A 27,652-nucleotide genomic window follows, 5' to 3' on the forward strand; every position below is an offset into this window, starting at 1 on the left:
GGAACAGGTTGATGTTGTATATTTGGATTTCCAGAAAGCATTTGATAAGGTGCCGCACAAGAGACTTATCAGTAAGTTACAGGAAAGTGGAGTCCGGGGAAGTATATTGGCCTGGATTGAACATTGGTTGTCTGACAGGAGGCACAGAGTCGGGATAAGTGGGAGTTTTTCAGGTTGGAATAGAGTGGTAAGTGGGGTGCCGCAGGGGTCGGTGCTAGGCCCACAACTGTTCATCATTTACATTGATGACTTGGAGGAGGGGACAAAATGTGGTGTAGCCAAGTTTACGGATGACACCAAATTGAGTGGAAGAGCAAATTGTAATGAGGATGTGGAGAGTCTGCAGAGGGATATATTTAAGCTGGATGAGTGGGCAAAGGTCTGGCAGATGGAGTACAATGTTAGTAAGTGTGAGGTTATCCACTTTGGGAAGAAAAATAAAAGAGCTGAATATTATTTAAAGGGTGAAAAACTACAGCATGCTGTTGTGCAGAGGGACTTGGGAGTTCTTGTACATGAATTGCAAAAAGTTAGGTTGCAGGTGCAGCAGGTTATTAAGAAGGCAAATGGAATGTTGGCTTTCATCACTAGAGGAATTGAATTCAGGAGTAGGGAGGTAATGTTGCAACTGTATAAGGTACTGGTGAGACCGCACCTGGAGTACTGTGTCCAGTTCTGGTCTCCATATTTGAGGAAGGATATACTGGCTTTGGAGACGGTCCAGAGGAGGTTTACTAGGTTGATCCCTGGGATGAAGGGGTTGACTTATGATGAAAGATTAAATCATCTAGGATTGTACTCGCTCGAGTTCAGAAGAATGAGAGGAGATCTTATAGAAACATATAGGATTATGAAGGGTATGGATAGGATAAATGTAGGAAGGTTTTTTGAGCTGGCCGGGGAAACTAAAACGAGAGGACACAGTCTCAAGATTTGGGGGAGTAGATTTAGGACAGAGATGAGGAAAAATAGTTTTTCCCAGAGTAGTGAATGTTTGGAATTCTCTAACCAGGGAAGTGGTTGAGGCTGCTTCATTGAACATATTTAAAATTTGGTTAGATAAATTTTTACATGATAGAGGAATTAGGGGATATGGGGAGTTAGGTCATAAAGTAGATCAGCCATGATCTTATTGAATGGCGGAGCAGGCTCGATGGGCCATTTTTCGCCTACTCCTGTTCCTACTTCCTATGTCCCCTTCAATCCCAAGGGGTTAATATATATCACTTTGGGGACACCTGGCTTCCTGCTTTGTGGTCTTATGTAATCAAAACAGAAGCAATATTAATATAAAAAATACCAAGTCAACTTTCTGTTGAACAATCAAGTTCAGCTCTTTGAGACTCAGGTTATCTGTAAAATAAGATCAGAATCGGGTAATATATTTAGAATAGTCCAATAACTCTTGCACCTTTCACTTGAAGACTTTCAAAACTCAAAAGATCATTTTGAAAGTTTATTTTTGTTGACTTGACAGAACCAAGTTTCACAAGACATTCTTAAGCATCGTGGAAGATGAGCATTACCTCAGGAGGCTGTTTGAGATTGGAAACATTTCTCTCACACAGACTGATAGAAAGCAATCAAGTGACTTCAGAAGATAGAATTGGGTACTGGATTTGCTTTCAGCCAACATCATCACTGATAAATATTGAATCCAGGACCAGCATTTAGTAGAATGAGACCTCAAAAAGATGTGAACATGGTGTTCAAGGGCCAAAAAGTCCATTGAAGAGCAAAATTAAGACAGGACATAGTGAAATGTGTAAATGACAATGCTTCAAACCCTGTTAACAACTCACTGAATAATTTAATTAGGTTCATAAAACTTTCTTTCAGTTCACATTCCCAAAAATTTTGTCAAACTTTATCTGACAGCTTTCGAGCTTCTTCTAATCTTTTGAAGGAACATATATTAGACCATAAGACATCAGAACAGAATTTGGCCATTTTACTCATTGCACCTGTTCCACCATTCGAATCATAGCTGATGTTCATTCTCCTGCCTTCTGCCAGTAACTTTTGACGTGATCAAGAATCTATCAATTTCTGTTTCGGCAGATCCAATGACTTGGCCTCAACAGCCATATCTAGCAAGAAATTCCAGATTCACCAACCTCCTGAAAAAAATCTTTCCACACTTCTGTTCTAAAAAGACATCCTTTTATTCTGGGATTAACCCCCTGGTCTTAAACTCTCCCACTACTGAAAACATCTTCTCCACATCCACTCTGTCCAGTCCTTGTTATATCAATTAGGTTTTCCACTCCTCTCCTCCGCCCCCCCATCCTTCCGAATTCCTGCAAGTACAGGACAAGAGGCGTCAAACTCTCCTTGTACCTTAACCATCTCATCCCCGAGATCATTCTCAAAAACCTCCTCTGAACCATCTCCAATGCCAGCACATCCTACCTGAGGATTTAGGGCCCAAAATTATCATTTAAAACATACTGGGGTTGTAGGTCAATTGGGTGACACGGGCTCGTGGGCCAAAATGGCCTGTCAGCGTGCTTTATGTCAAAAATGTTTAAATTAAAAAAATAACACTCCAAATGTGGCCTATAAAGTCTACACATTGCATCCTTAAGTTCATACTCTAGTTTTCTCAAAATGAATATTTGCATTTCGTTTCTCTCAAAATGAACGTTCACATTTCATTTGCCTTCTTTACTACTGACTCAACCTGCAAATTAACTTTTAAAAAAATGCTACACAAGGACTCCCAAGTCCCTTTGGACCACCACTTTCTGAATTTCCTCCCCTTTCAGAAAATTGTTTTACATCTTTATAATTTCATGCACTTACCTATGCGGTTTTATATTTGTCACATCCTTGCCCAACCTGTCTCCCCGCCCCCACTTACCTTTGTATCATCCAAAAACTTAAGCTATCAATTCCACTATCTAAATTATTTGCATACGACATGAAAAGTCGCAGACTCAACACCAATCCCTGTGGAACCGGGAGCCAACGAGAAAAGGTCCCCTTTATTCCCACTTCATGGCTTCTTGGCCAAATTCTCTTTTACTCTTGCCATACTGGAAACTAATTTATAACTTGAATGATGGAATTTTAAATAATAGCAAGCGTGATACTAACATTCAGTGTGCACTATCTGCAAAACTTCTGATACATTACAGATTACATTTGAAATTGTTTCTTTCCAAATTAACTGATCATCTCACAAGGACATATGAAGAATCCGACAACAAAAATACAGTAATGAAACATTTTGTTTTGCAATAATCTGATAACTTGACAGGAATCCAAGATCTTTGAGTGGTGAATCAGCTGTAATTGCCAGCTGAGTGTCCATGTTTTCATTATGGAGATGACATGATCCAAGGCAGTGAGAGGTTCATGCTCATCACACATAGGAGAGATTTTGTCGCAAGTGAGAAGCCCCAAAACATCACATCAGCATTGATAAATATCAAAGAAGCAAAACCCCAAGCTTTAAAACTTGAAAAAATGAAGCACAAATAAATTTGACACGGGGCAACAGAAAACTGGAGACCAGCCCCCCCCTCACCCATTTGGGAAGGGATAGTGACCAATGGCGGCGGGCCAGTGAGGGGCTCTACAGCTGAAGAACACACAAACGGTGGGCTGTTGGTGACTCAAGGTGAGGAACCCACGCAGGCTGGAGGTGACTTCGGTCAAAGATCTCACACGAGGCTGCATAAAGCTGGAGACTGGCTCAGGTTTGGCTAAAGGGATGCCAGGAATCTGAACCAGGATGTGAGACAGTGCCAAAGATGCTGAAGGCTTCCTGAAAGTGTTGGAGGCTTGGATCTGGAGCTCGGGTTGCCAATGGTTTAGACAGGTCTGTGTGGCTGCAGAGGCAGCGTGAGCGCGAGGCGAATCCACGGACACTCAGGGTACCCTGCGGTGACTTCTCTCTCTGACAGTAAGAGGTGCTTGGCAATTTCTGCTGATGGGGACTTACGGCAGACTAATGCAATTTTTGTATATATCACACCTATTTTATTACATGACAATAAAGGAATCTTGAGTTTATCCAGCATTCTGTGCACTGTTCAGAAAACCATTCTGCTCTGAAGGCATTTGAGATGGACTTATAATATCTAAACTATTAAAACAAGAACATGGAGGGAATAAAATGTAATTAGTGTAGGAATGCTGTCAATGGATGCATCGTGGGCAGCGTGGGCTTTGCACCAAAGGGCCCCATTCTGTGCTGTTTGATTCAACATCAGAAAACCACCAGATATTCAAACCATTCACAAATTATCTTCACAGATTGCATGCGATATTGCTTATGAAGGATTTTGATTGTGCATTCCTTGGAGACAGAAAATGGTCGGAAAATAGTTACATCAAAATTGGGGCTTTCGACAGCACAGTTAATGGAGCAGTTAGTGCAACCCTATTACAGTGCCAGCTTGTTCGTTTTTCCAGTGTGGGCTTTCTTCAGGTGCTCCGGTTTCCTCCCACCCTCTTTGGTGCACACAATAATCATGTCAACATGATGGAGTGATTAAATGGCTTTAATGACCAAAAACCTGAGCATTACTACTACTTGGCCAGGTTCCAGGTACAGGAGCAAGAGGGGGGCAAGTCCAGGAACACCAGCCTTTATTGGGAAATCTGGGGATGGACGGTCAGACTGGCCAGTCCATACATCTATGCAAATGCCTTTCACCACACCCTCCAAAAGCATTCAAGGTTCAACATCAGAAAAGCCACCAGATATCCAAACCATTCACAAATTATCTTCAGATTGCATGCGATACTGCTGATGAAGGATTTTGATTGTGCATTCCTTGGAGACAGAAAATGGTCGGAAAATAGTTACATCAAAATTATGCTGTCATTTAAATAAAAAGTAAGAAATAGGTGGGAATTTGTGAAAAATAAAAACAAAATGCTGCAAATATCCAAAAGATCAAAGAGAAACTACATAGAAAGTGAAACAATGTTGGAACTTCAGGTCAGTGATCTCCATTTGGAATTGAGATGTAAACTACTTTGGCAGGAGTTGAAATAATTATCAAAATAAGAATTTGCCAAACCATAAGTGTTAAGTACGGGCAGAAACTAAAAGATGCCAGTGATTTGCACTGACAACAGGCTGAAGGAGAATATGGCAAAAGAAAACTTCAAACAAACATCTGAATTATGTAAATGATTTAGTGTGTTTTGATTCCATGAGGGCCAAATCTGCAAGCCAAGATGCACAATGTGAGGACCATGGGAATCTGCGATGCCACTGCAAGACTGCTCGAGCAATTTAGTAATCCGATATTTAATGCTGCTATTTTTGTGGACATTTTATATGCAATTCTACAACACAAATAGAGTGTTGCACATTTATAATTAAGATGTTACATGTAATTACAGAGCAGAAGTCATTATGATGACATTCAAGTTAATCTTTCATTAATTAATCGCATTATGCAATTTATGCTCTTACTTAATGTAGCAACGTTGTATTAAGAAATAAAGATCATACATGTTGTCCAGATACTATTATATTACACAATGTGAGATGCGAGATAAGTAGAGGATTGGCATATGAAAAAATATTGAAAAGTATATAATTTTGTGGTTATTTTATTATTTGGTAACTGTTAACAGTTGAGTTGCAGAGTTCAGTCATACAGTATAGAATTTTAAAAAAAAGCAATAAAGACTGATTCACCGTTGACAAAGTGGGAAGTCTTTGGAAGGGCTCTGTTGACTGGTGCAAGTTGAGTTCAAATTTTGGCGAGATTGTTTAAATTTTTCACTTGGTATGAAATACAAGACAATTCAAATTGAAAGGCAAGCCGTTAGCCTGGGCGGATATTATGACCTATTACATCACTGTCACTATGGTAACACTAAACAATAGTGCTCTTAAAGAGACAGGAACAAAATTAACAGAATTTTAAAAAGCACAAGGTTTTAACTTTTACAGTCATGACCTGAAATATTGTGCACAGATTTGGTCTCTTGACCCAAAAGAGTAAGGACTCGACAGAGGGAATACAAGGAAGATTCGTAGGACTGGTTTGGTCAATGAGAAGAGGTTGCACAGATTGAGGGACAGTTCATTGAAAGTTGCAAAGACATATTGTGTGCTGAATGCAAGTTGCCCCTCGCTGAGGAGTCAAGAACATTGTTTCAGTGTCAGAATCAGAAAGAGCATTGAGGACTGCAACAAGGAGAACCCCAAGCCCCAGCAGAAGGAGGAAGCTCAGCCATTGAGTGAATCCAAACCTGCATGTGAAGGGAATCAAGAACATGGAGCTGAAGTGGAAGATCAGCTATGATTTTGATGAACAATGAGACAGGCTCAAAACATCACATGGATTACTGCTGCCCCTAATTCTGTTGTTTCTATGACTGAAGAGTTCATCCTGTTTCCTACATATGGTCATATATCAGTAATCAAAACAAAGGAACACCCCTAAAAATAAATGGCAGCATGCATTGTTCTGTAACTTTTGAATATAATTTTCACTACAATCAAAGATTAAACTAAAACTTCCAATTAACCTTAAACATCTGGAAAAATATGATTTTAGATATTTTATCTGGCCACAAACAAATTGCATTAAAATGCTTAAAATTCATGAGGCATAAAACAAAAAAACAGCCTTTTAAGATCAAAAACTGCAGAGCAGAATGACTCTGAAACCTTTATCTTACTGCCATTTACAGTCGTCGTGATCTGAATTTCAGATATCTTGAAATACAGAAACAGCACATCTTTAACCTTTCCATACCATATTTGCAACCTTTCAAACACCTCCTTCCCATTGCAAATCTCTATTAAGTCACCATCTGCTCATCATTCAAATGACTATAGCAATCATTCTAATGGATTCTCTTTTTTTAAGAGAATTATTTTTTTAAACTTTTTTAAAAATTTAAACATACATCACAGTAACAGGCCATTTCAGCCCATGAGTCCGTGCCGCTCAATTTACACCCCATTAACCTACACCCCAGTACATTTTCAAAGTGGAAGGAAACTGAAGCCAACAGAAAAACCCAGCAGACACAGGGAGAACGTACAAACTCCTTCCAGACAGCACGGGTCTCGAACCCTGGTCCAATCGCTGTGTCTTGAAAATTTATATTCTTCAAATGCTTCCTTTGTGTTTGCGTCATGCGTGTTCCCCAACCAGAAGCCCTAGATGAATCAGAGAATTCATATCCTGAAGGCGAGGACAAGGGCATTTAAGGCTGGGGATTGGGATCTTTACAAGACCAGGAAGGCCATCTCTGAAGCAAACTGGCAATTCTGGAGGAAGGTAGAGACAGATACATGCCAGCTATGGCAGGGAGTGCAGGCCATTGCAGCCTACAAAGTGAGGGTGAACACTACAGATGACTGTGATGCTTCATTACCCGATGAGCTGGACATCATCTGTGCCCGCTTTGAGAAGAACCACCAAACAGTGCCTACTAGAATCTCTGAAAAGGCTGAGGGCCCTGTCATACGTCTCTGAGGACGATATCAGAACATAATTCAACAGGGTGAACCCTCGCAAAGCGTCAGGCCTTGATGACGTACCTTGCAGGGTTCTGAAAATCTGCACCAACCAGCTGGCCGGAGTGTGCACAGACATTTTCAACCTCTCATTGCTGCAGTCAGAGGTTCCCACCTGCTTCAAAAGGGCATCGAGCATCCTGGTACCCAAGAAGTGTGAGCTGCTTCATTGACTTCCACCTAGCAGCACCAACTCCAATTGTGATGAAATGCTTTGAGAGGCTGGTCATGGCCAGAATTAGTACGTACCTAATAAAGACCTGGACCTGCTGTAATTCGCCTATCGTCACAATCGCTCCACAGCAGATGCAATATCGCTGGCTCTCCATTCAACTCCAGATCACCTCAAAAACAGCAATTCGAACATACAGCTGTTCTTCATCAACTACAACTTTGTTCTGGATGTCAGATGTGGGAACCATGGGTGAGTCCCACCCTCCCAAATAGCCACATCTGCGTCAGGTGCACCGAGATGCAGTTCCTTAAGGACCGAGTTGGGGAACTGGAGCTACGGCTGGTAAGGGAGAATGAGGAGTTGATAGATTCAACTTTCAGGGACATAGTTACCCCAAGACCAGATGTGTCAGGTAAGTGGGTAACTGTCAGGGGTGGGAAGAAAAATACCAGGAAAATGGAGAGCACACCTGTGAATATCCCTCTCAGTAACAGGTATATTTTGTTGGATGCTGCTGAGGGAGATGACCTGACAGAAGCTGGCAGCAGTGACCAGGTCGCTGGCACTGAGCCTGGCATGGTAGACCAAAAGGTAAAGAGGAATGCAGTGCTCATTGGGGACTCCATTGTCAGAAATACAGACAGGAGATTCTGTGAGCCAGATAGGTACGCCCGCACGGTGTGCTGCCTCCCCGGTGCAAGGGTGCGGGATATCTCAGATCGGGTCCAGGGTATTCTAAAAGGGGAAGGCGAACAGCCTGATGTCTCGGTACACGTGGGTACCAATGACATAGATAAAAAGGAGGAAGTACTGAAAAAGGATGACAGAGAGCTAGGACAGAAACTAAGAAATAGGACAGCCAGGGTGGTAATCTCTGGTTTGGTACCTGTGCCAAGTGCAACTGAGGACAAAAATGGAAGGTTAAGAAAAATGAATGTGTGGCTGAGGGGCTGGTGTAAAGGACAGGGTTTTGGCTTCTTGGATCATTGGGATCTCTTTTGGGGAAGGCATGACCTCTACAAGAAGGATGGGTTACACCTAAACCCAAAAGGGATCAATATATTGGCAGCTAGGTTTGGTACAGCCATCGGGTGCGGTTTAAACTAATTTGGCAGGGGGGTGGGAACCTGTATGATAGGGCAAAGGACAGAAAACAAAACAGGAAAAGTTAGGTTAGGCAGCGAAAATAAAAAATCAGAAAGAGCAAGGAGGGTGAAAAAAGCAAATCTGAAGGCTTTATATCTTAATGCAAGAAGCATTCGGAACAAGGTAGATGAATTAGCTGTGGAAATTGAGATAAACAAATATTATTTGATTGGGATTACAGAAACATGGCTGCAGGGTGGGCAAGCCTGGGAACTTAACATCCCAGGGTATACAATATTTAGGAGGGATTGGCAAGAAAGAAAAGGGGGTGGGGTAGTATTGATGGTGAGAGAAGGGACCGACACGGTTGACAGGAAGGATATTAACTCAGAAGATGCGGAATCTATATGGGTAGAACTGAGGAATAGCAAGGGGCAGAAAACGTTAGTGGGGGTGGTATATAGGCCTCCAAATAGTAGTGTAAAGGTGAGGCAAGGCATTAAAAGAGAAATTAGAAAAGCGTGCAATAAGGGAACAGTTGTCATCATGGGAGACTAATTTGCATATAGATTGGACTAGTCAAATTGGTAAAAATACAGAGGAGGAGGAATTCCTTGAATGTTTACGGGACGGTTATCTAGACCAATATGTCGAGGAACCAACTCGGGAGCAGGCCATTTTAGATGGGGTATAATGCAACGATAAGGGGCTAATCAGCAATCTTGTTGTGCGAGGCCCTTTGGGTAGGAGCGATCACAATATGATCGAATTCTCACTCGACATGGAAAGTGATGAAATTAAAACCGAGACTAAGGTCCTGAATTTAAATAAAGGGAATTATGATGGTATGAGACGGGAGTTGAGTAAGATTGATTGGATGGTGTTTATGGGGGAGTTGACTGTGGATAGACAATGGAAAGCATTCACAGATCTAATGGAGAAATTGCAAAAATCGTTTATACCGGTTTGCCATAAAAATAAACCAAAAAAGGTGACTCAACCGTGGATAACAAGGCAAATTAGAGACAGCATTGGGTCCAAAGAGAGAGCACATCAATTGGCCAAAAAATGTACAGCAACCGAAGACTGGGAGCAGTTCAAGATGCAGCAAAAGAGGACAAAGGGATTAATCAAGAGAGCAAAAATAAATTACGAAAGTAAGCTTGCGGCAAATATAAAAACCGACTGCAAAAGATTTTATAAATATGTCAAGAGGAAAAGATTGGTGAAATCCAGAGTAGGTCCTTTGCAGTCGGAATCAGGGGAATATATAATGGGGAATAAGGAAATGGCAGACCAATTTATTTCTTACTTTAGTTCTGTTTTTACAAGAGAGGATACAAATAACCTCCCAAGGATGTTGGGAAACAGACTAATGCAAGGGAGGAACTGAAAGAAATCAGCATCTCTAAGGACATGGTCTTGGGGAAATTGATGGGATTGAAGGCAGATAAATCCCAAGGGCATGATAATCTACATCCTAGGGTACTCAAGGAAGTGGCCATTCAGATAGCAGATGCTTTAAGAATTATTTTCCAGAACTCGATAGACTCAGGATCAGTACCCATGGATTGGAGGGTAGCTAATGTTACCCCACTATTTAAAAAGGGGGGTAGAGAAAAAGCAGGGAATTATCGGCCTGTGAGCCTTACATCAGTAGTGGGCAAAATGATGGAATCCATTATTAAGGATGTAATAGTGGAGCATATAACTAGCAGAGAAGGGATTGGACGGAGTCAACATGGATTTACAAAAGGTAAATCGTGCTCAACAAATCTATTGGAATTCTTTGAGATGGTGACAGGTAAAATAGATGGGGGAGAGCCAGTGGATGTGGTGTACCTGGACTTCCAAAAGGCCTCCGATAAGGTCCCGCATAAACGACTGGCTTCCAAAATCAAGGCTCATGGGATTGGGGGCAAAGTATTGATGTGGATTGAGAACTGGCTGGCAGGTAGAAGACAGAAAGTTGGGATAAATGGCTCATTTTCTGAGAGGCAGGCGGTGACCAGTGGGGTACCACAGGGATCTGTACTGGGACCCCAGCTGTTGACAATTTACATTAATGATCTGGATGAGGGGATTGGATGTAATATCTCCAAATTTGCAGATGACACTAAGCTAGGAGGGGTTGTGTGCACAGAAGAAGGGGTCAGGAAGCTCCAGTGTGATTTGGATAAATTGAGGGACTGGGCAGATACATGGCAAATGCACTACAAGGTGGATAAATGTGAGGTTATCCACTTTGGTAATACAAACCGGAGGGCAGATTACTATTTGAATGGCAATAGATTAAGAGATGGGGAAGTGCAGAGAGACCTAGGGGTACTTGTACATCAGTCTCTTAAGGCGAGCATGCAGGTACAGCAGGCGGTTAAAAAGGCAAATGGTATGTTGGCCTTCATATCAAGAGGGTTTGAGTATAGGAACAAGGATACCTTACTGCAGCTGTACAAGGCCTTGGTGAGACCCCACCTGGAGTATTGTGTGCAGTTTTGGTCACCTTATCTATGGAAGGATGTTCTTGCAATGGAGGGAGTGCAGAAGCGATTTTCCAGGCTGATACCTGGAATGGCAGGAATGACTTATGAGAAAAGATTGCGCAAATTGGGATTGTACTCGCTGGAGTTTAGAATATTGAGAGGGGATCTCATAGAGACATATAAAATTCTGGCAGGACTAGACAGAATGGATGCAGATGGGACGTTTCCAATGATGGGAAAATCCAGAACCCGGGGCCATGGTTTGAGGATAACAGGCAAACCATTTAGGACCGAGATGAGGAGGAATTTCTTTACCCAGAGGGTGGTGAATCTGTGGAATTCATTGCCACAGAGGGCAGTAGAGGCAGGTTCATTAAATATATTTAAGAGGGAATTAGATCTATTTCTTCAGTATAAGGGTATTAAAGGTTACGGAGAGAAGGCGGGGACGGGGTACTGAACTTTAAGATCAGCCATGATCTCATTGAATGGCGGAGCAGGCTCGAAGGGTCGAATGACCTACTCCTGCTCCTATCTTCTATGTTTCTATCTATGTTTAACTCAGCCTTCAATACCATTATTCCCTCAGTGCTGGTCAAGAAGCTACAAACTCTAGGCCTCTGTACCCCTCTCTGCAACTGGATCCTTGATTTTCTCATTGGAAGACCACAGTCAGTACGAATTGGAAACAATGTCTCCTCCTCACTGATCATTAACACAGGTGCACCCCAAGGATGTATGCTTAAACCACTGCTCTACTCATTAAAACACCATGACTGTGTGGCCAGGCACAATTGAAATGCTATCTACAAGTTTGCCAATGACACCACAGTTGTCGGCAGAATCACAAACGGCGATGAGTAAGTGTACAGGAAGGAGATGGATCAGCTCATTGAATGGTGTAACAATACAACCTTGCACTCAACATTAGCAAAGTCAAGGATATGATTGTGGACATCAGAAGGAAGTCAGGGGAACATGACCCAGTCCTCATCAAGGGCTCAGTAGTGGAGAGGGTCAAAAAATTCAAATTCCTGGGTGTCAACATCTTTGAGAATCTGTCCTGGGGCCTGCACATTGATGCAATCACAAAGATGGCTCACCAGTGGCTATCCTTTGCGAGGTGTCTGAGGAGATCTGGTACGTCACTGAAGACTCCTGAAAACTTCTGCATGTATACCGTAGTGAGCATTCTGGCTGGTTGCATCGCTGCCTGGTATGGAGGCACCAATTCTCAGGACAAGAGTAAATTCCAGAGGGTTGTTAGCTCAACCTGTGATAAGGCACCAGACTTCACTCCATCAAGAACATCTACATGAGGCTGTGTCTTAAAAAGAGATTTCTATTCTCAAAGTCCCCCACCACCCAGACCATGCCCTCTTCACTCTGCTACCATCGGGAAAAAAGGTACAGGAGCCTAAAGGCGAGGACTCAACCTCAAGGACAGCTTCTTCCCCACTACCATTAGATTCCTGAATAATCAAGGAACTAAAGACACTATCTTATTTTTCGTGCACTATTTTTTTCTAGTGATGTTGTAAGATGGTTATAATCTGAATGTTTACACTACGACGCTGCCGCAAAACTTTGTATTTCATGACCTATTCATGACAATAAATTCTGATTCTCACGCATTTGTTTCTTTTTCTGCATCATCTTCTGAGCAATTAATTTCTCCACTAGCTTCAGGAGTAAGGGAAGTGAAATACCCTGCAGCCTTCTCCAACCACTTGAAATAAGTCACAAACCAGATTATTTCGTGCAATAAAACATGTACCCTGCTGTTGGATGGGGGGGTGGGGGGGCGGACAAAGATTTTGAAAATAAACTATGCAGAAAAGCACATAACATCACAGGATTGCACAATAATTAAGGTCTATTTCACTGGATTTAGCACTAGTTAAGTGCTCATTTGTTTTATAAACTGCAATGATTAAATGCAGCATTAAGATCACTATTGAATAATCTTAAATGTCAACCACTTTAAATGAATCTTCATTTCCAATTTTTTTATTATTTTTGCTGACCCAAATTTGTCTACTTGATTCAAAACTGACCATCTCAGCCTTCAATATAATAATTCTACTCCAATTTTTTCAATCCAGAAATTTCCAAAGATTTGTCACCAAAAGTGCTTTCTCTTCTCCCACCATTCTGAAACCATGACCTTCTATAGGCTTTCCCACAAGCAAATACATTCTCTCAATATCCGATTGAGAATTAATATACTTTTTAGATCCAATAAAAATAGTTAATCAGCATAATGCAAATTTATTCTTATATTTTTAACTATCAATATACAACAATAAATAAGAACAGCTATTCAGCATCCAAAAATTAATAAAGCAATTGAACATAATCATTAAAACATGCATGGGAATAAATCCCTTGCTTTATCATCCGTGCTATGTGACACACTACTTATGACTGCACATGCGGAAAGACACACCGACCCTTACTCTCTTTTCCCCCACTCCCATTACCAGTTTATTCTCAAGGTGAAAGTATCAATGAAGTCGAGGCTTTTGAGAAATTCTGGGGCCTTTAAGTGAAAAATATTAAATGAAGATATTGCAAAGCATACAAAACAATGCACAAATTAAATTAGGTTACCCTGACAAATGTATATTCAAGATTTTATTTCAACCAAACTAAGACCATGGGAGTTTCAATTATTCAGAAAATAATGGTAAATAATTTCATAAAGCATTTTGAATTACTTGTGGGAACACTGTATAATCATTGAATGATATACTGTCATTATATAATAGAGGTTTCGAATATGCCACAGATTCTCCAACAGTGTTTTAGCATGAAAAGCACTATCACAGTGCCACCTGCAGGGCACTCTTGGGACGTTCATCTTTAATCATTGCTATAAACTACCCATCCAATTTAGCACACTCAATATGCAATTGTAACAATGAGTCAGCTGGAACATTCAATTAAACCTCCTACATCAGGTTGTGGCAGTAAGAAAACCAATGTAAAAGTATGAAAACAACTTCTAACCCTATTGTATGTAGATTGCTCAGCTATTCCCATTTATAAAGTTAAAAGTTCAATTAGGAACCATCAAAAATGTATTATTTACAAAACCATCAGAACCCTGTTCATAGGTTCCTTGGGCCAATGCAAATTGCACCTTCCACAAACGTAAAGGCTTGTGACCTGTGTGGATTTTCCCCAGGTGCTCTGGTTTCCTCCCACCCTCCAAAAACATACCAGATTGGAAGTTAATTGGGCGGCACGGATCTCAATGAATGGAATTGGCTTCTACAATGCTGTAAATAACAAAGACATAAAGGCTGAAACACTACTTGTTGAATTATGTGTGACCAAGTTGGCTTTGAGCCTAGAGTTAGTCATGTTGTCCTTCTTTCAAAAATTAACAAATCTCATGCCAGCAATCACCTCACAAACATCTGGTGAATGTGTGAATTGAACAGGGGAGGGTCCTAATGGAAACCAAAGATGGCCCCTTTCACGATGGCCCCTTATCCTAGTCATTAACAACCAATATACTGGTTAAGGGGGCAGGGTGAATTCTTGCAAATCAGCACGCAGGTGTCAAATCACCCAGGGGATGGACCACCTAGGTTGGTTGCATCATTCCCAGGGTCATCAACACTTGCATTCCAATTAGCCCAGTGTGAAAGGGACAAGGAGTATCCAGGGACAAAGTAGTGATGCAATGATGAAGTTTTTATGTGAGTGTAGGAACATGAAGGAAAAAGATTAAGATATAAACTTTGTATTCAATTTACTAAATCCTGATCATTGTATTTAAACAAAATTAATCATGCCTAATTATAACATAATTAAGCTTTATGTACAGCACAGTATGAGCCCTTCAGCCCCTGTTGTTGTGCCGACCTATATAAACCCTTATAAATTTATAAAGGACCTTTAATAAAAATAAAACACTATGGCAAACACAGTGGGAAAGTGTTGGGCGGAGAGAGAGAGCGTACACGATGGTGGACTTGTCCTCCCCGAATTCAGTGCGGCAGAGAAAGGGCTGTTTTCACAGAGTACACATGGAGGGGTTTCTCTGCCACAAAGAAATTTGGGAGGCAGGTCTGCCATCGCTCATTTTCTCTCTCTCTGCGACTTGCCCATGATCTTTATATATTGTGTGCGTATGTGTCTTATTTCCACTAGTCACTTTCCCAGGGACTCCTAAGTTCTAGATGTAATGGAAGGTGTATGAGGTATCACGGCTGTAGATAGGGAGGATCTGGACCAGTGGGGGAGCAAAGTAGAGTCAATGATACCAGTCCGGTTAGGCAGGAGCATGTAGAAACAGTGAGCCTACCGGAACAATTGGATTTTTGGATGGAACTGGGAAGTGCAAGATTGGGACACAATGTTGGAGGCCATGAGTGGGAGATCAACAGAAGTGATGAGGTTAAAGATGATGCACGACATGGTGGCTTGATGTTCTTCGGTAGGGGTAAGTAAGGAGGTGTCAGACCTGTCATCTGGCTTCAGCAAGGTAGAGGTCAGTGTGCCAGACTCCAGCAGCACCAGCCTTGTCAGGTTTGACATTGTGAATAATATTTACATGAATTGTTGAAAAGAATAGACGAGAGTTGAGGGAAAATACTTTCAGCCGAAAACCAGTGGGGCATGAAACTCCATGCACAGAAGGGTGATGGACATCAAAACTTCAAGAATTAAAAGAAAATTGGGCAAAATTGTGAAATGTCCTCATGTGTAAGGGTACAGAATGACCACTAGGTATTGTGATCAACTTTGAAGATCGAGCTGAGGAATAAAATTCACAATCATACCAGAGACAAATGTATTCATCCTCTGAATCTAAAATGTAGGTTTACTTCCCAAGGGAAATAAAAACACACCTGAAAATGTTTTTTTTTTAATTCATCATGATTAAGAAGATTATTTTGTCCATATAATTTGTATTAAACCGTAAGAGTCCTTAAGCAGACATGACATTTTTAACTCATTTTAAATACTCCACACTCAACAAGAGATACAAAAACCCTCCAATCATAGAACTGCTTTTTTGGGGGGGCGGGGGAAAAAGAAATGAGTAATAACCTTTTGCGGAGTTGTTTGAAGGCAAAGTTAAATGTCCAATTGTTCAGGACATGAATTGAGAAGATAAACCATGCCTCACTTCATGCTCAGAGTGAGATCCCAGGAATGAGAGTGCTAATGGAATCATGTTAAAAAATACGAGTTAATTTAGAGATAAATTGCTAATAGGTGCTGCATTGCTACAAATATGAAGTTAACCTGTGGCCTCCCTGCCTCTGCACAAGGAATAGGTGTAAAACCTGCAGAAGTTCACCCTAATGCTCAGGGGCAAGAAATTATCTGTGAGGCTGGTGCTGAACAGGCCCCTTGGCAAATCTCTGAGCGACCTGCAGCAAAATGGCACCAAACAAAAAAAAATGGAAACAGAAATTCCCATCACATCCAATAGAACCAGACGAGACACTGCGGAATCCATCGGCACCAGGAGCAGCTGCTGACAATCTCCAACAATGGCTCAGAAACACTCCAGCAGCCAGGGTGCACCACCTGAGCCTGACATCACAATGCTTTGCCTTGGCCCACCCAACACAAGCCTTCCAAAATCTATGGGATGGCTAAATGCTGAGAGCACCAGAAAACAAAAATTCATGCCATTTTTCTCAAGCAAGGAACTGAAAGGGTAGGGATTCACATCAGATTCCTGGCACGGCAGCGCAAGGTCCAAACAACCGTCTTTTTTGAAAGAAATTGGGGGCATATCCCGAGTGTCTGAGGTCCAAACCAAGAGCACTGCATCAAATCTGCATATTGCACTGTCATACTCAGTGGGGTTCCAGTGTATATTTTGAAGCATATTATTATTTATTAACAATATTCCTGCAACTCATGTTGGTATGGTTCCTTGAACCTACTCTGTTCTAAGCACCGACAAAATGTCAAACAAAATACATCCAAGGAACCATACCAACAGCTTTTTGTTCCACTGGAATTACAGAAAAAGAGCATTCACCCCCACACATCAAAGCCAGATTATGTTCCTTTAGACTTTTCCCCCTTCAACTCATCCTGATCTAATATGCTTATTTCTTTCTCCAATATTTACATTTATTACAAAATTCTTCATGCCCCATGCCAATCATAATTTTACAATAAATACAGTAAAATCCCTGTTATCCTGAATTCAAGCAACCAGCAACTAAAAGGAAAATAAACAGGTAAAAACATATGAATGCTGAAAATTGGTGCCCCCTAGCTGTTAGTTCACCAATCACGCAACACACAATCTCAAGCAACTGGTCAATACACTTATCCGATATCTACCATTCCCCGGAGGTCCCAGATACCAGGCTTTTACTGAACATAAAGTTGGCATATGGAGATTTGTTTGTTTTTTAAAATTTCCAACCTTGACTGAGGTTGGCAAAGCCTCAGTTCATGCTTCTGGTTATTAACATGAAACTGCAATAACTAAATATTTTAGTGCATTCTAACAAAATATTCCTTCCATATGACCTCTTGCTCATGAAAAACTGCAAATTTCTAGATTATACTCTATGTTGCGCAAATAAATCCTTACAAATTCTGAATTTTTGGATTAGCATCTTACTGAAAGCAATTTTTGGTTAAGGTCCTTTTGTGGCAAAAGTGCCAAGCATCCCAAATATTGACAAACTCCCATGATGGGATGGTTGACAATATTACAAAAATTTATAAAATGGTAGTATATTTAAATGTAGACATACAGAACCGCAACAGGCCCCTTCAGCCCACAAGACCATGTCGCCCAATTGACCCACACCCCTGATACATTCTTGAACAGTAGGAGGAAACCCACATTGACACAGTGAAAATATACAAACTCCTGACAGACAGTGCCAGGTTCGAACCTCTGTCTCCATCACTGGCGCTGTAATAGCTCGCACTAACCACTATGCTAAATGTGCCACCCAAGGTTCAGATCCTATCATAAAGAGGCAATTTACTCTGGAATGTTTCAAGTCTTGCAAAGTTTCTCATTGTATTGATTCCTCATTTTTTCTTGTTGATAATTTCTGGCCATTCCATCAACTTTCTGAAAGACCAAGGCAAGAGATTTTTTGGAGTGATTTGATTGTGGAGAAAACCACACAGACCTCTCTATGAAAGGCCACCTTAAGTACAAAAACCGAATCAAGGGGCATGGCAAGATGGTGTAGGGAGCGGACGTGCCTTCCCGGTCTCCCCCAGGCAGTTATATAAATACCCGTTTTAAGAATATTTCTTTTCTGTTAAAAGTCTTTGTTTTGTTTATCAATTGTTTTTAGTTTAAAATGGCAACAAAGATTAAGGAAAATAGAGTTAAAATACAGAACAAAACTACACTCTCCGACTTTGGAAGAAACTCTGCCTACTTGCCCAGACAGAACCACGGAGTCAAGGCTGGAATCTTCTTAAGAACGGAGCTCATTAATTGGACTGTCGGATAAGCTGGCCTTGGACACCCCTCTGAAAGATGGTGATGAATATTGATTTGAAATGTTTTATGAAGATAAATTCCAGTAATTGGCATTGGTTGCCCGTGAGTTTTAAAAATCCAGATAACATTAAAGTTTATTAGTGATTTTTTTGGATGGAATATCGGAAGGATGAACTTATTATCTATAAATACAGAACAAAATTACATTCTTTGACTTTGGAAGAAATTTGACCTATTTGCCCAGACAGAGCCGGAGTTGGTGCTGGAATTTTCTCAAGAACAGAACTTATTAAAGTTGATTTCGGACTCCTTTTTGAAAGATGGCGACGAATGTTGATTTGAAATATTTGAAATATTTTCTGAAGATAAACATATATATGGAACTCCTTGACCTGCAATAAGGTTTATCAGTGATTTTTTTTGGATGGAATATTGGAAGAGTGAATTCATTATCTGTGAGTATACATACATTGCAAACAGATTTTAATAGTTTTGAAAAGGTTTGTTTTTAAACTAAACAACAAGATCAGTTTAATATTGAGAAAATTGGAAAAAACGGAAACTTTATTAAATTTGGAAACTCAGTAGAAAGAAACTATGAACAAGATTGATGATTTATAAAATTAAAGTTGAAGGAGCAATGTCCAAGAAGAGTTAAAAATTTTGAATAACTTTTTCTTGAAAATAAACAATAATTTCAACTTAACATTGAGAAGATTGACAAAGTGGAAAATTTGATATTAAACTGGGAAACACAGAAGAAAAAAACTTATGAATAACATTGATGCTTTAGAAGATCAAGACCGAAGGAATTATGTTCAAGAAAATTTTAAAAGATTTGAAAAAAAAATTTTTTTGAAAGTAAGCTACAAATTCAACTTGAGACTGAGAAGAATGGAAGATTCGGTGTTGAACTGGGATGTTCAGAGGTGTTTTAATTCAGTGGATGAAATTCAGGAAGACTTGAAAAAAAAATTTAAAAAATCTTTTATTGATTGTAAACAATGTTTAACTCAGTGTTGGGAGGGTGGAAAGGGTGAAAATTTAATATCAAGTTTGGATTTTCAAAAAAAAAGTTTATGAATAAGATTGGTTAAATTGATGGACCGGGGTTTTATGGATACAAGAAATGATGTTTTTTCGGTTCATACGTGTATTTTGTCTGCCTGGGGGGGGGGGGGGGTGGGAGGGGAGGGGGTGGTACTTCTGCTTCCGAAAGTCATATGCCACTTGTGGTTTATACCACACCCACTTGGGTTTTTGGGAATTAACCACCACAAGGTGGTTTCCTAAGGGGTTAGGGGAGGTTGGGGGGGGTGAAAATTTGAAAATTATTTAGTATCTATTATGTAATATTATACTAAGTCAATTTGAAATGAATGTATGGAGATACTATGAATAAATTTCAAAAAAAAAACCAAATCAAAATTCATTGTTTATCCGTGAAGTGCGTTAAATGAGACTGGGCAAGTGAATCCTGAGGTTCCTGAGACCATCTTTTACATACCCTTTTCACTGGGACGATTATCATAATTTTACCATAAAGACAATAAAATCCACATGATCCTGAATTCAAGCAACCAGCAAGAAGAATCATTGAAAATAAATAGGTTAAAAATATGAAAGTTGAAAATTGGCACCTCTATTAAAGTTCGCCAATCACGCAATACGCAATCTCAAGCAATGAGAAAATTCATTAATTCGGCATCTGCCAACCCCCACTGGGGGTTTCATTGGAGTATGAAGATGGTGAACACAATTGTGCAATGTAAAAGTTGCTGCAATATAAACGAGTAGTCCTTTGAAAGGAAAAGTAGAACCCCAGCTAAACACAATTGGAGGAACTGAGCAGTGGGAGAAAAACAATGGTAAACATTGAGCTAAAAGACAATACAGGGCCTCTGTCCCACTTTGTCCCCTTTAATGCTGGCTTCTCTTCCATATATCCCCAGTCTCCACAAAGGCTTTTGGATCAAATTTTTGACCATTCTTTTACTCCCACTGATGCTCCTTGACCGACTGAGTTCCTCCAGCAGATTGTTAATCTTCAGATTTCAACAAATGCAGTCTCCTCTGCGTCTCGCAAGCAGAGAAACCCTTCACCGTTGCTATTAAAAACATTTTAAGATTTAATTAGAATCCTCTTCGACGTTTATTTCCTGACATTGTATGCAAAACTGAATGCTGTATTTCACCCAAGACGGAAAGTGCATGCTCCACCAAGGCTGGTAACCATCAGTCAACACGTTGTTGCTCCATGGCTACAAACTGAAGGTCATCTTCTTTGCAGGAAAGCTATCACAGTCATCAAAATAAATCTTACCTTGCAAGATTAAAAAAACTGAGTTAAACCAAGAAGAGACAGAACTATTTTACCTCAATTAGCTTCCGCTCATAGGTGTTTGCCAGCTCATCGTTATCCACCATAGGTTTAGGTTCTGGGATCACAAGGTCTGCATCGCCACTCCGTAAATTTGGTAAAACTGAGATTAGAAGAAAGATAAATTTAAAATGACAGAAGCATGTTTTATTCTGTGAAAAGCAGATGGCACATTTTAAAAGCAGTTTTAATGAAAAAATTATGACCAACTCAAACATCATTGTAATTTATAAAAATATTATTTGCTATTTAGCCCTTTTTAGATTATTTTTTCTTTAAAATATTTTAAAGTTTAACATAATAATCCCACATACAAAGTCAACTAATATAGCAAAAAAAGTCACATCATGTACATATTACAAATTAACATAAATGTAATTCAAATCCACACATAATTGTTGATTAAACATTATTTCTTAAAAATTTTTGGATAGAAACTAAATGAGTTACAATATAGCAAACCTTGATCATACACACAGTAATGCCTGTCTAACGTGATAACATGATCTAGTTCAACCATAATTAAACCTGTATATAATCAACTAATCTTAAAGGAAAAGAAAACAAACAAACTAAATCTAATCTAGCCCCTCCCTCTAATCAAGGTCAATATTTTTTAAAAGTTTAAAATGAATCAAATAGCGACCTTCAGAAACCAAGAGAATCGCCAATCCATCCAAATTACTTAAATCTGCCAGTCATGATAATACTCTATGAATGGCACCACATCTTTTGAAATTGAAATTTTCTACCTATCATGTTGTATTCAATTTTCTCCAAGCTTAAATATGACATTACATAATGTAACCACTGTGCTTGAGTACGTGAAGATTCATCTTTCCATTTCATTAAAATTGCTCATCTGGCTATCAACGTGCTAAAAGCTAAAAACTTTCTCTTGAGATGTAGACACTGTATCATAACACGAGTTTACGAGAAAAAAAAGCCAATGAAAGGATTGCTTTTTTTGCTTGCTAGTGCCATTATAGATTTCCATCTTTTTCAGCCTTCTGTGTTAGATGCAGGCTTTAACGAATGGTACAAATTAGGATTCAAAAGTTATAAAGATCTTTTTGTTATAAAGATCTTTTTATTAGAGGTATCTTTGCCTCCTTTGAACAATTGTCAGTTAAATTTAATCTTTCTCAAGGACATTTCTTTAGATATTTACAAGTTAGACATTTTGTTCAGTCAAAATTACAGGATTTTCCTTGAATCGCAAATTGAAATATTCTTGATACTTTATTAATTTCGTTTGTTCACGTTGGATAAGTATCATGTATTTATAATGACTTATTGAATGTAAGATCAGCCTCAATGGCTGGGATTAAGAATGATTGGGAGCGTGGTCTCAATATAACATTTTCAGATGAAGACTGGTACTCTGCTCTTAGTTCGATTAATGATTTTTCACTTTGTACAAGGCATGGTTTATTACAATGGTACATAGAATGCTGTATCGCAGTCTCTTCAATCTGAGGGGCCTGCAAGCTCACACCAAGACACAAGAGAAACTTGTCCGTGAACTACTCTTTGCAGACGATGCTGCTTTAGTTGCCCATTCAGAGCCAGCTCTTCAGCGCTTGACGTCCTGTTTTGCGGAAACTGCCAAAATGTTTGGCCTGGAAGTCAGCCTGAAGAAAACTGAGGTCCTCCATCAGCCAGCTCCCCACCATGACTACCAGCCCCCCCACATCTCCATCGGGCACACAAAACTCAAAACAGTCAACCAGTTTACCTATCTCGGCTGCACCATTTCATCAGATGCAAGGATCGACAACGAGATAGACAACAGACTCGCCAAGGCAAATAGCGCCTTTGGAAGACTACACAAAAGAGTCTGGAAAAACAACCAACTGAAAAACCTCACAAAGATAAGCGTATACAGAGCCGTTGTCATACCCACACTCCTGTTCAGCTCCGAATCATGGGTCCTCTACCGGCATCACCTACGGCTCCTAGAACGCTTTCACCAGCGTTGTCTCCGCTCCATCCTCAACATTAATTGGAGCGCTTTCATCCCTAACGTCAATGTACTCGAGATGGCAGAGGTCAACAGCATCGAGTCCACGCTGCTGAAGATCCAGCTACGCTGGGTGGGTCACGTCTCCAGAATGGAGGACCATCGCCTTCCCAAGATCGTGTTATATGGCGAGCTCTCCACTGGCCACCGTGACAGAGATGCACCAAAGAGAAGGTACAAGGACTGCCTAAAGAAATCTCTTGGTGCCTGCCACACTGACCACCGCCAGTGGGCTGATATCACCTCAAACCGTGCATCTTGGCGCCTCACAGTTTGGCGGGCAGCAACCTCCTTTGAAGAAGACCGCAGAGCCCACCTCAGTGACAAAAGGCAAAGGAGGAAAAAACCCAACACCTAACCCCAACCAACCAATTTTCCCCTGCAACCGCTGCAACTGTGTCTGCCTGTCCCGCATCGGACTTGTCAGCCAAAACGAGCCTGCAGCTGACGTGGACTTTTACCCCCTCCATAAATATTCGACCGCGAAGCCAAGCCAAAGAAAAAAAAACATAGAATGCATATGTCCAAACTTAAATTAACTCTGTTTTATGCAGATGTTGATCCATTATATGGGATGTGAAATTTTTTTTGATCCATCTTATGGGACTGTCCCAATTTAGGAAGATTTTGGGAAAACATTTTTCAAACATTATCAATGAAGAGATCATGAAGAAAGAGACTCGAGAGAAGAGATTAACAGAAATTTAATGTTAACACTGTTTGGTTGAAGAGTGCCCAGAAGAAATATTGGAGGTTGGTCCTCCAATTTACAGATGGCCTCAGTTTGTCAGTGAACAAAGCTAAGGACTGACATGTTGGTATGGGAATGGTGTGTGTGAAATTAAAATGGTTAGCCACGGGGAGGTCTTCACTATTGCACTGGACAGAGCGAAGATGCTCAATGAAAAGATCTCCCAGATTGCATCCATTCTCACCAATGTAGAGGAGGCCACATTGTTAGCACTAGATGAAATCAGTAGCCCCCACAGATTCACAAATAAAGTGTTTGGGGCAGGTATCTCTTGCTCATACTTTGACGAAGAGGCTCAAGCTCAAAATGTTGCTATGTGACCTACTGAGTTTCTCCAGTACTTTTTTTTGTGTTGCACTCAACCCAGTGACTGCAGACCTTTTTGTTGAACAATTTACTTTTGTTCCTAAATGTTGATGGCTATAATGTTGACATTACAAGCATGATGAGGCACAGATCTCAAGGACCAGCAAACAAAGAAATCAGTCATCTCAAAGTCAGGTACACTTCAAAACCACAAATATCAAAAGTCAATGCAAAATAAAATTTTGATCGTCACTCCCTGAAAGCTCAGAGGCTCCAGTAGCTCAGTGGTTTGACCAGGGGTCACGAGTTTGTTTCTTGCTGGGGCCTCATTTCTATAAGGGGCGCTGGACTAAATGGCATGTCTTCTTTACAGTAAACAAAATTAAAGAATTTAATGCATGCTACATTCTAAATGTAGTATTTATTATGTGACAATAGTGGAACCTTTACATAACAAAATATTAACCTACAAACTCTTCCATGTTATTCAGACTCCAATGTTATATTTTAATTTTTTATTATTTGATATCAATGACTTTTTGAAGCAATTATTCAAATTGAATGAACCTATACCAAGTGTTTTGCTTTGAAGCTCATTCACAGGTAGGTTTATGTCATCATGACCAAGTTTCTCCTCTCAGCTTTTCCTGGTACACTTCAACATGGGAACAAACCACAGGACCCTCCTGGTATAACAGCACTACAAAAAGCTAGTTAGAACTTCAATGAGCCCGATTAATAGATCCTGATTCAGCTCAACAATCAAACGTGTTCAATCACAGGGGCTGTGATCATCATCTAAAAAAAATAATCAATATTTAACAATATTACCTTGTTCAAATGATGTGGAAATACATCAGTTTAAAGTAATATCTTAGCTTTAGTCTCAACTTTTGCTCTCTTTCAATTAACAAACCATCTCAATTTTAAATTCATTTTTTATTTATTCAAAAGTGACATGCAAATTTTCTCTAAAAATACTCTTCAAAATTAAGCAGGTGCAACAATGGCTTTTGCTGACAATCAGATGCGAACGCTTTGATTAAAATAACATTTAATTTAGTCTCAGATGATTACCTGAAAACTTCTTTGGTTCTAAAAAAAATAATCAATATTCATCAATGTAAATCAGCAGGTTCATAACTAACCATTTGAGGCTCAACAAAACAATATTTATTTATTTATTACATATATGAATATATGTCTTCTTTGGCTTGGCTTCGCGGACGAAGATTTATGGAGGGGGGTAAATGTCCACGTCAGCAGCAGGCTCGTTTGTGTAATACCAATGAAATTACCATAAATACCCACACTCCTGTTCGGCTCCGAATCATGGGTCCTCTACCGGCACCACCTACGGCTCCTAGAACGCTTCCACCAGCGTTGTCTCCGCTCCATCCTCAACATCCATTGGAGCGCTTTCATCCCTAACGTCGAAGTACTCGAGATGGCAGAGGTCGACAGCATCGAGTCCACGCTGCTGAAGATCCAGCTGCGCTGGGTGGGTCACGTCTCCAGAATGGAGGACCATCGCCTTCCCAAGATCGTGTTATATGGCGAGCTTTCCACTGGCCACTGTGACAGAGGTGCACCAAAGAAAAGGTACAAGGACTGCCTAAAGAAATCTCTTGGTGCCTGCCACATTGACCACCGCCAGTGGGCTGATAACGCCTCAAACCGTGCATCTTGGCGCCTCACAGTTTGGCGGGCAGCAACCTCCTTTGAAGAAGACCGCAGAGCCCACCTCACTGACAAAAGGCAAAGGAGGAAAAACCCAACACCCAACCCCAACCAACCAATTTTCCCTTGCAACCGCTGCAATCGTGTCTGCCTGTCCCGCATCGGACTTGTCAGCCACAAACGAGCCTGCAGCTGACGTGGACTTTTTACCCCCTCCATAAATCTTCGTCCGCGAAGCCAAGCCAAAGAGGAAGAGACCATAAATCCATTTTGGCTCTTGATTTTGTTACCATAAATCCATTTTGGCTCTTGACTTTGTTACCATAAATCCATTTTGGCTCTTAATACAATTTTGAGTTTGAATTGGATGCAGGATTCAAATTGGTACAATGCTCAGCAAGTCTGGAAAGCCTCTGGCATCAACAGTTTCCTGATGCTTTAGAAGTCCAGGATCCATTTGCATAAACTTTTAATTTTGGAATTCAATTTAGCGTTAAATTAACATCTTCTGGGCATGACAGCAAAAGAGCCAATGTTTCAGAGTTTCTCACACCACAATCCTCTATCATTTTTAAATAAACCTTAGTTATGGACAGTTCATTTTTGAGTTTGAAATTCTTTTTAAGGGGTCTCGCTCTCTCAGCCAGTCGACCCGAGTAGAGGCTACCTGCATGAGGGCACTTTACGTGAAGTGTGCGCTTGTGTCTGCAAAAGTCACACCATGTAGGTCAACAATTTGAAACTTGGGACTCAATGCTAGGCTGCCATTATAAGCCGTTCATTTTCAGTTTTCTGTCACTGGTTCACCTGCAGCAGGTTAACAGGAAATTACAGTGAACAATGCCAGCAATTTCACAAGATAAACTTGTAAGCCTTCATCGACTTTTCAAAATACTTAAATGCTCTCCCCCATTTGGATAAATCTGAAGCATACACTGGAAGAAGGTTTCAGTGCACATATAATTTAATGAAGAAATTGAATAACAACCTGTGGAAGGTGGCAGGGTCATATTCCTCTTCATTTTCACACATCCAAGAAAACTGTACAGAAACACTGGCCACATCAACATTGCAACATTCATGCCAACAAAACAGGGAAAGAAAGGAACCAGCCCCACACAGGCAGCCCCTTGCAGGATAATGGTCAGTTTCATAAATTGGGCATCTTCTCACAGGAAAAAATGGAGATGAGAAAACTGCTTGAATATTCCAAAGAGACTGAAAAAAAAAAGACAGTAGATGACCAGTTCTTTGAATTGGATGCAGGATTCAAGTCGGTACAATGCTCAGCAAGTCTGGAAAGCCTCTGGCATCAAGAGTTTCCTGATGCTTTAGAAATTCTGAAGTGGGGTTTGAGGAGGAGCAATCTGGACACAGGACCTAAAGCTCAGATTGACTAAACTAAATGCTGGGCAGCTACAGAGATTATAGAGGTGCCAGAGGTGGTTCACATGGGAGTGGGCGGCTCACGTTAGCGTAGAATGATTACATTGGAGTAAGAGCTGAGCTCACAGGCAATCAACATCTCTGATGAGACTCTCGTTTACTTCCTTGTCTTGGTTTATTAATGGTACAGGATTACTTGGTGACTTTGTTCGCCACTGCAGGGGAAAGAAAGGAAAGCTTTTCAATGCATCTTGTGTACATGACACTATATTGAACCTGAATTTTGCCCTGAACAGAACAAAAGTCTGGGTTTAGTAAGGCAAATTCAAAACCTCTCAGGAAATATCATCTCTGTGAACAAGCAGCAAAACTCTGGATGGCTCATCAGGAAGGTTGTTAAATTTAATCAAAATCAA

The 27,652-nt window shown here is 40.4% G+C and overlaps 1 protein-coding gene across 2 annotated transcripts in view; it reads right to left on the minus strand.

Moving 5' to 3' along the window:
- Positions 1 to 27,652, minus strand: part of snx29 (sorting nexin 29) — a 354,925-nt gene that overhangs the window by 202,776 nt on the left and 124,497 nt on the right. For both annotated transcript variants that reach the window (XM_069905804.1, XM_069905805.1), the window contains exon 15: positions 21,087 to 21,193. In XM_069905804.1, coding sequence (XP_069761905.1) covers positions 21,087 to 21,193 — 107 coding nt within the window. The remainder of the gene's footprint in view (positions 1 to 21,086; positions 21,194 to 27,652) is intronic.

The sequence above is a fragment of the Narcine bancroftii genome, chromosome 12 (assembly GCF_036971445.1).
Source record: "Narcine bancroftii isolate sNarBan1 chromosome 12, sNarBan1.hap1, whole genome shotgun sequence".
NCBI lineage: Eukaryota > Metazoa > Chordata > Chondrichthyes > Torpediniformes > Narcinidae > Narcine > Narcine bancroftii.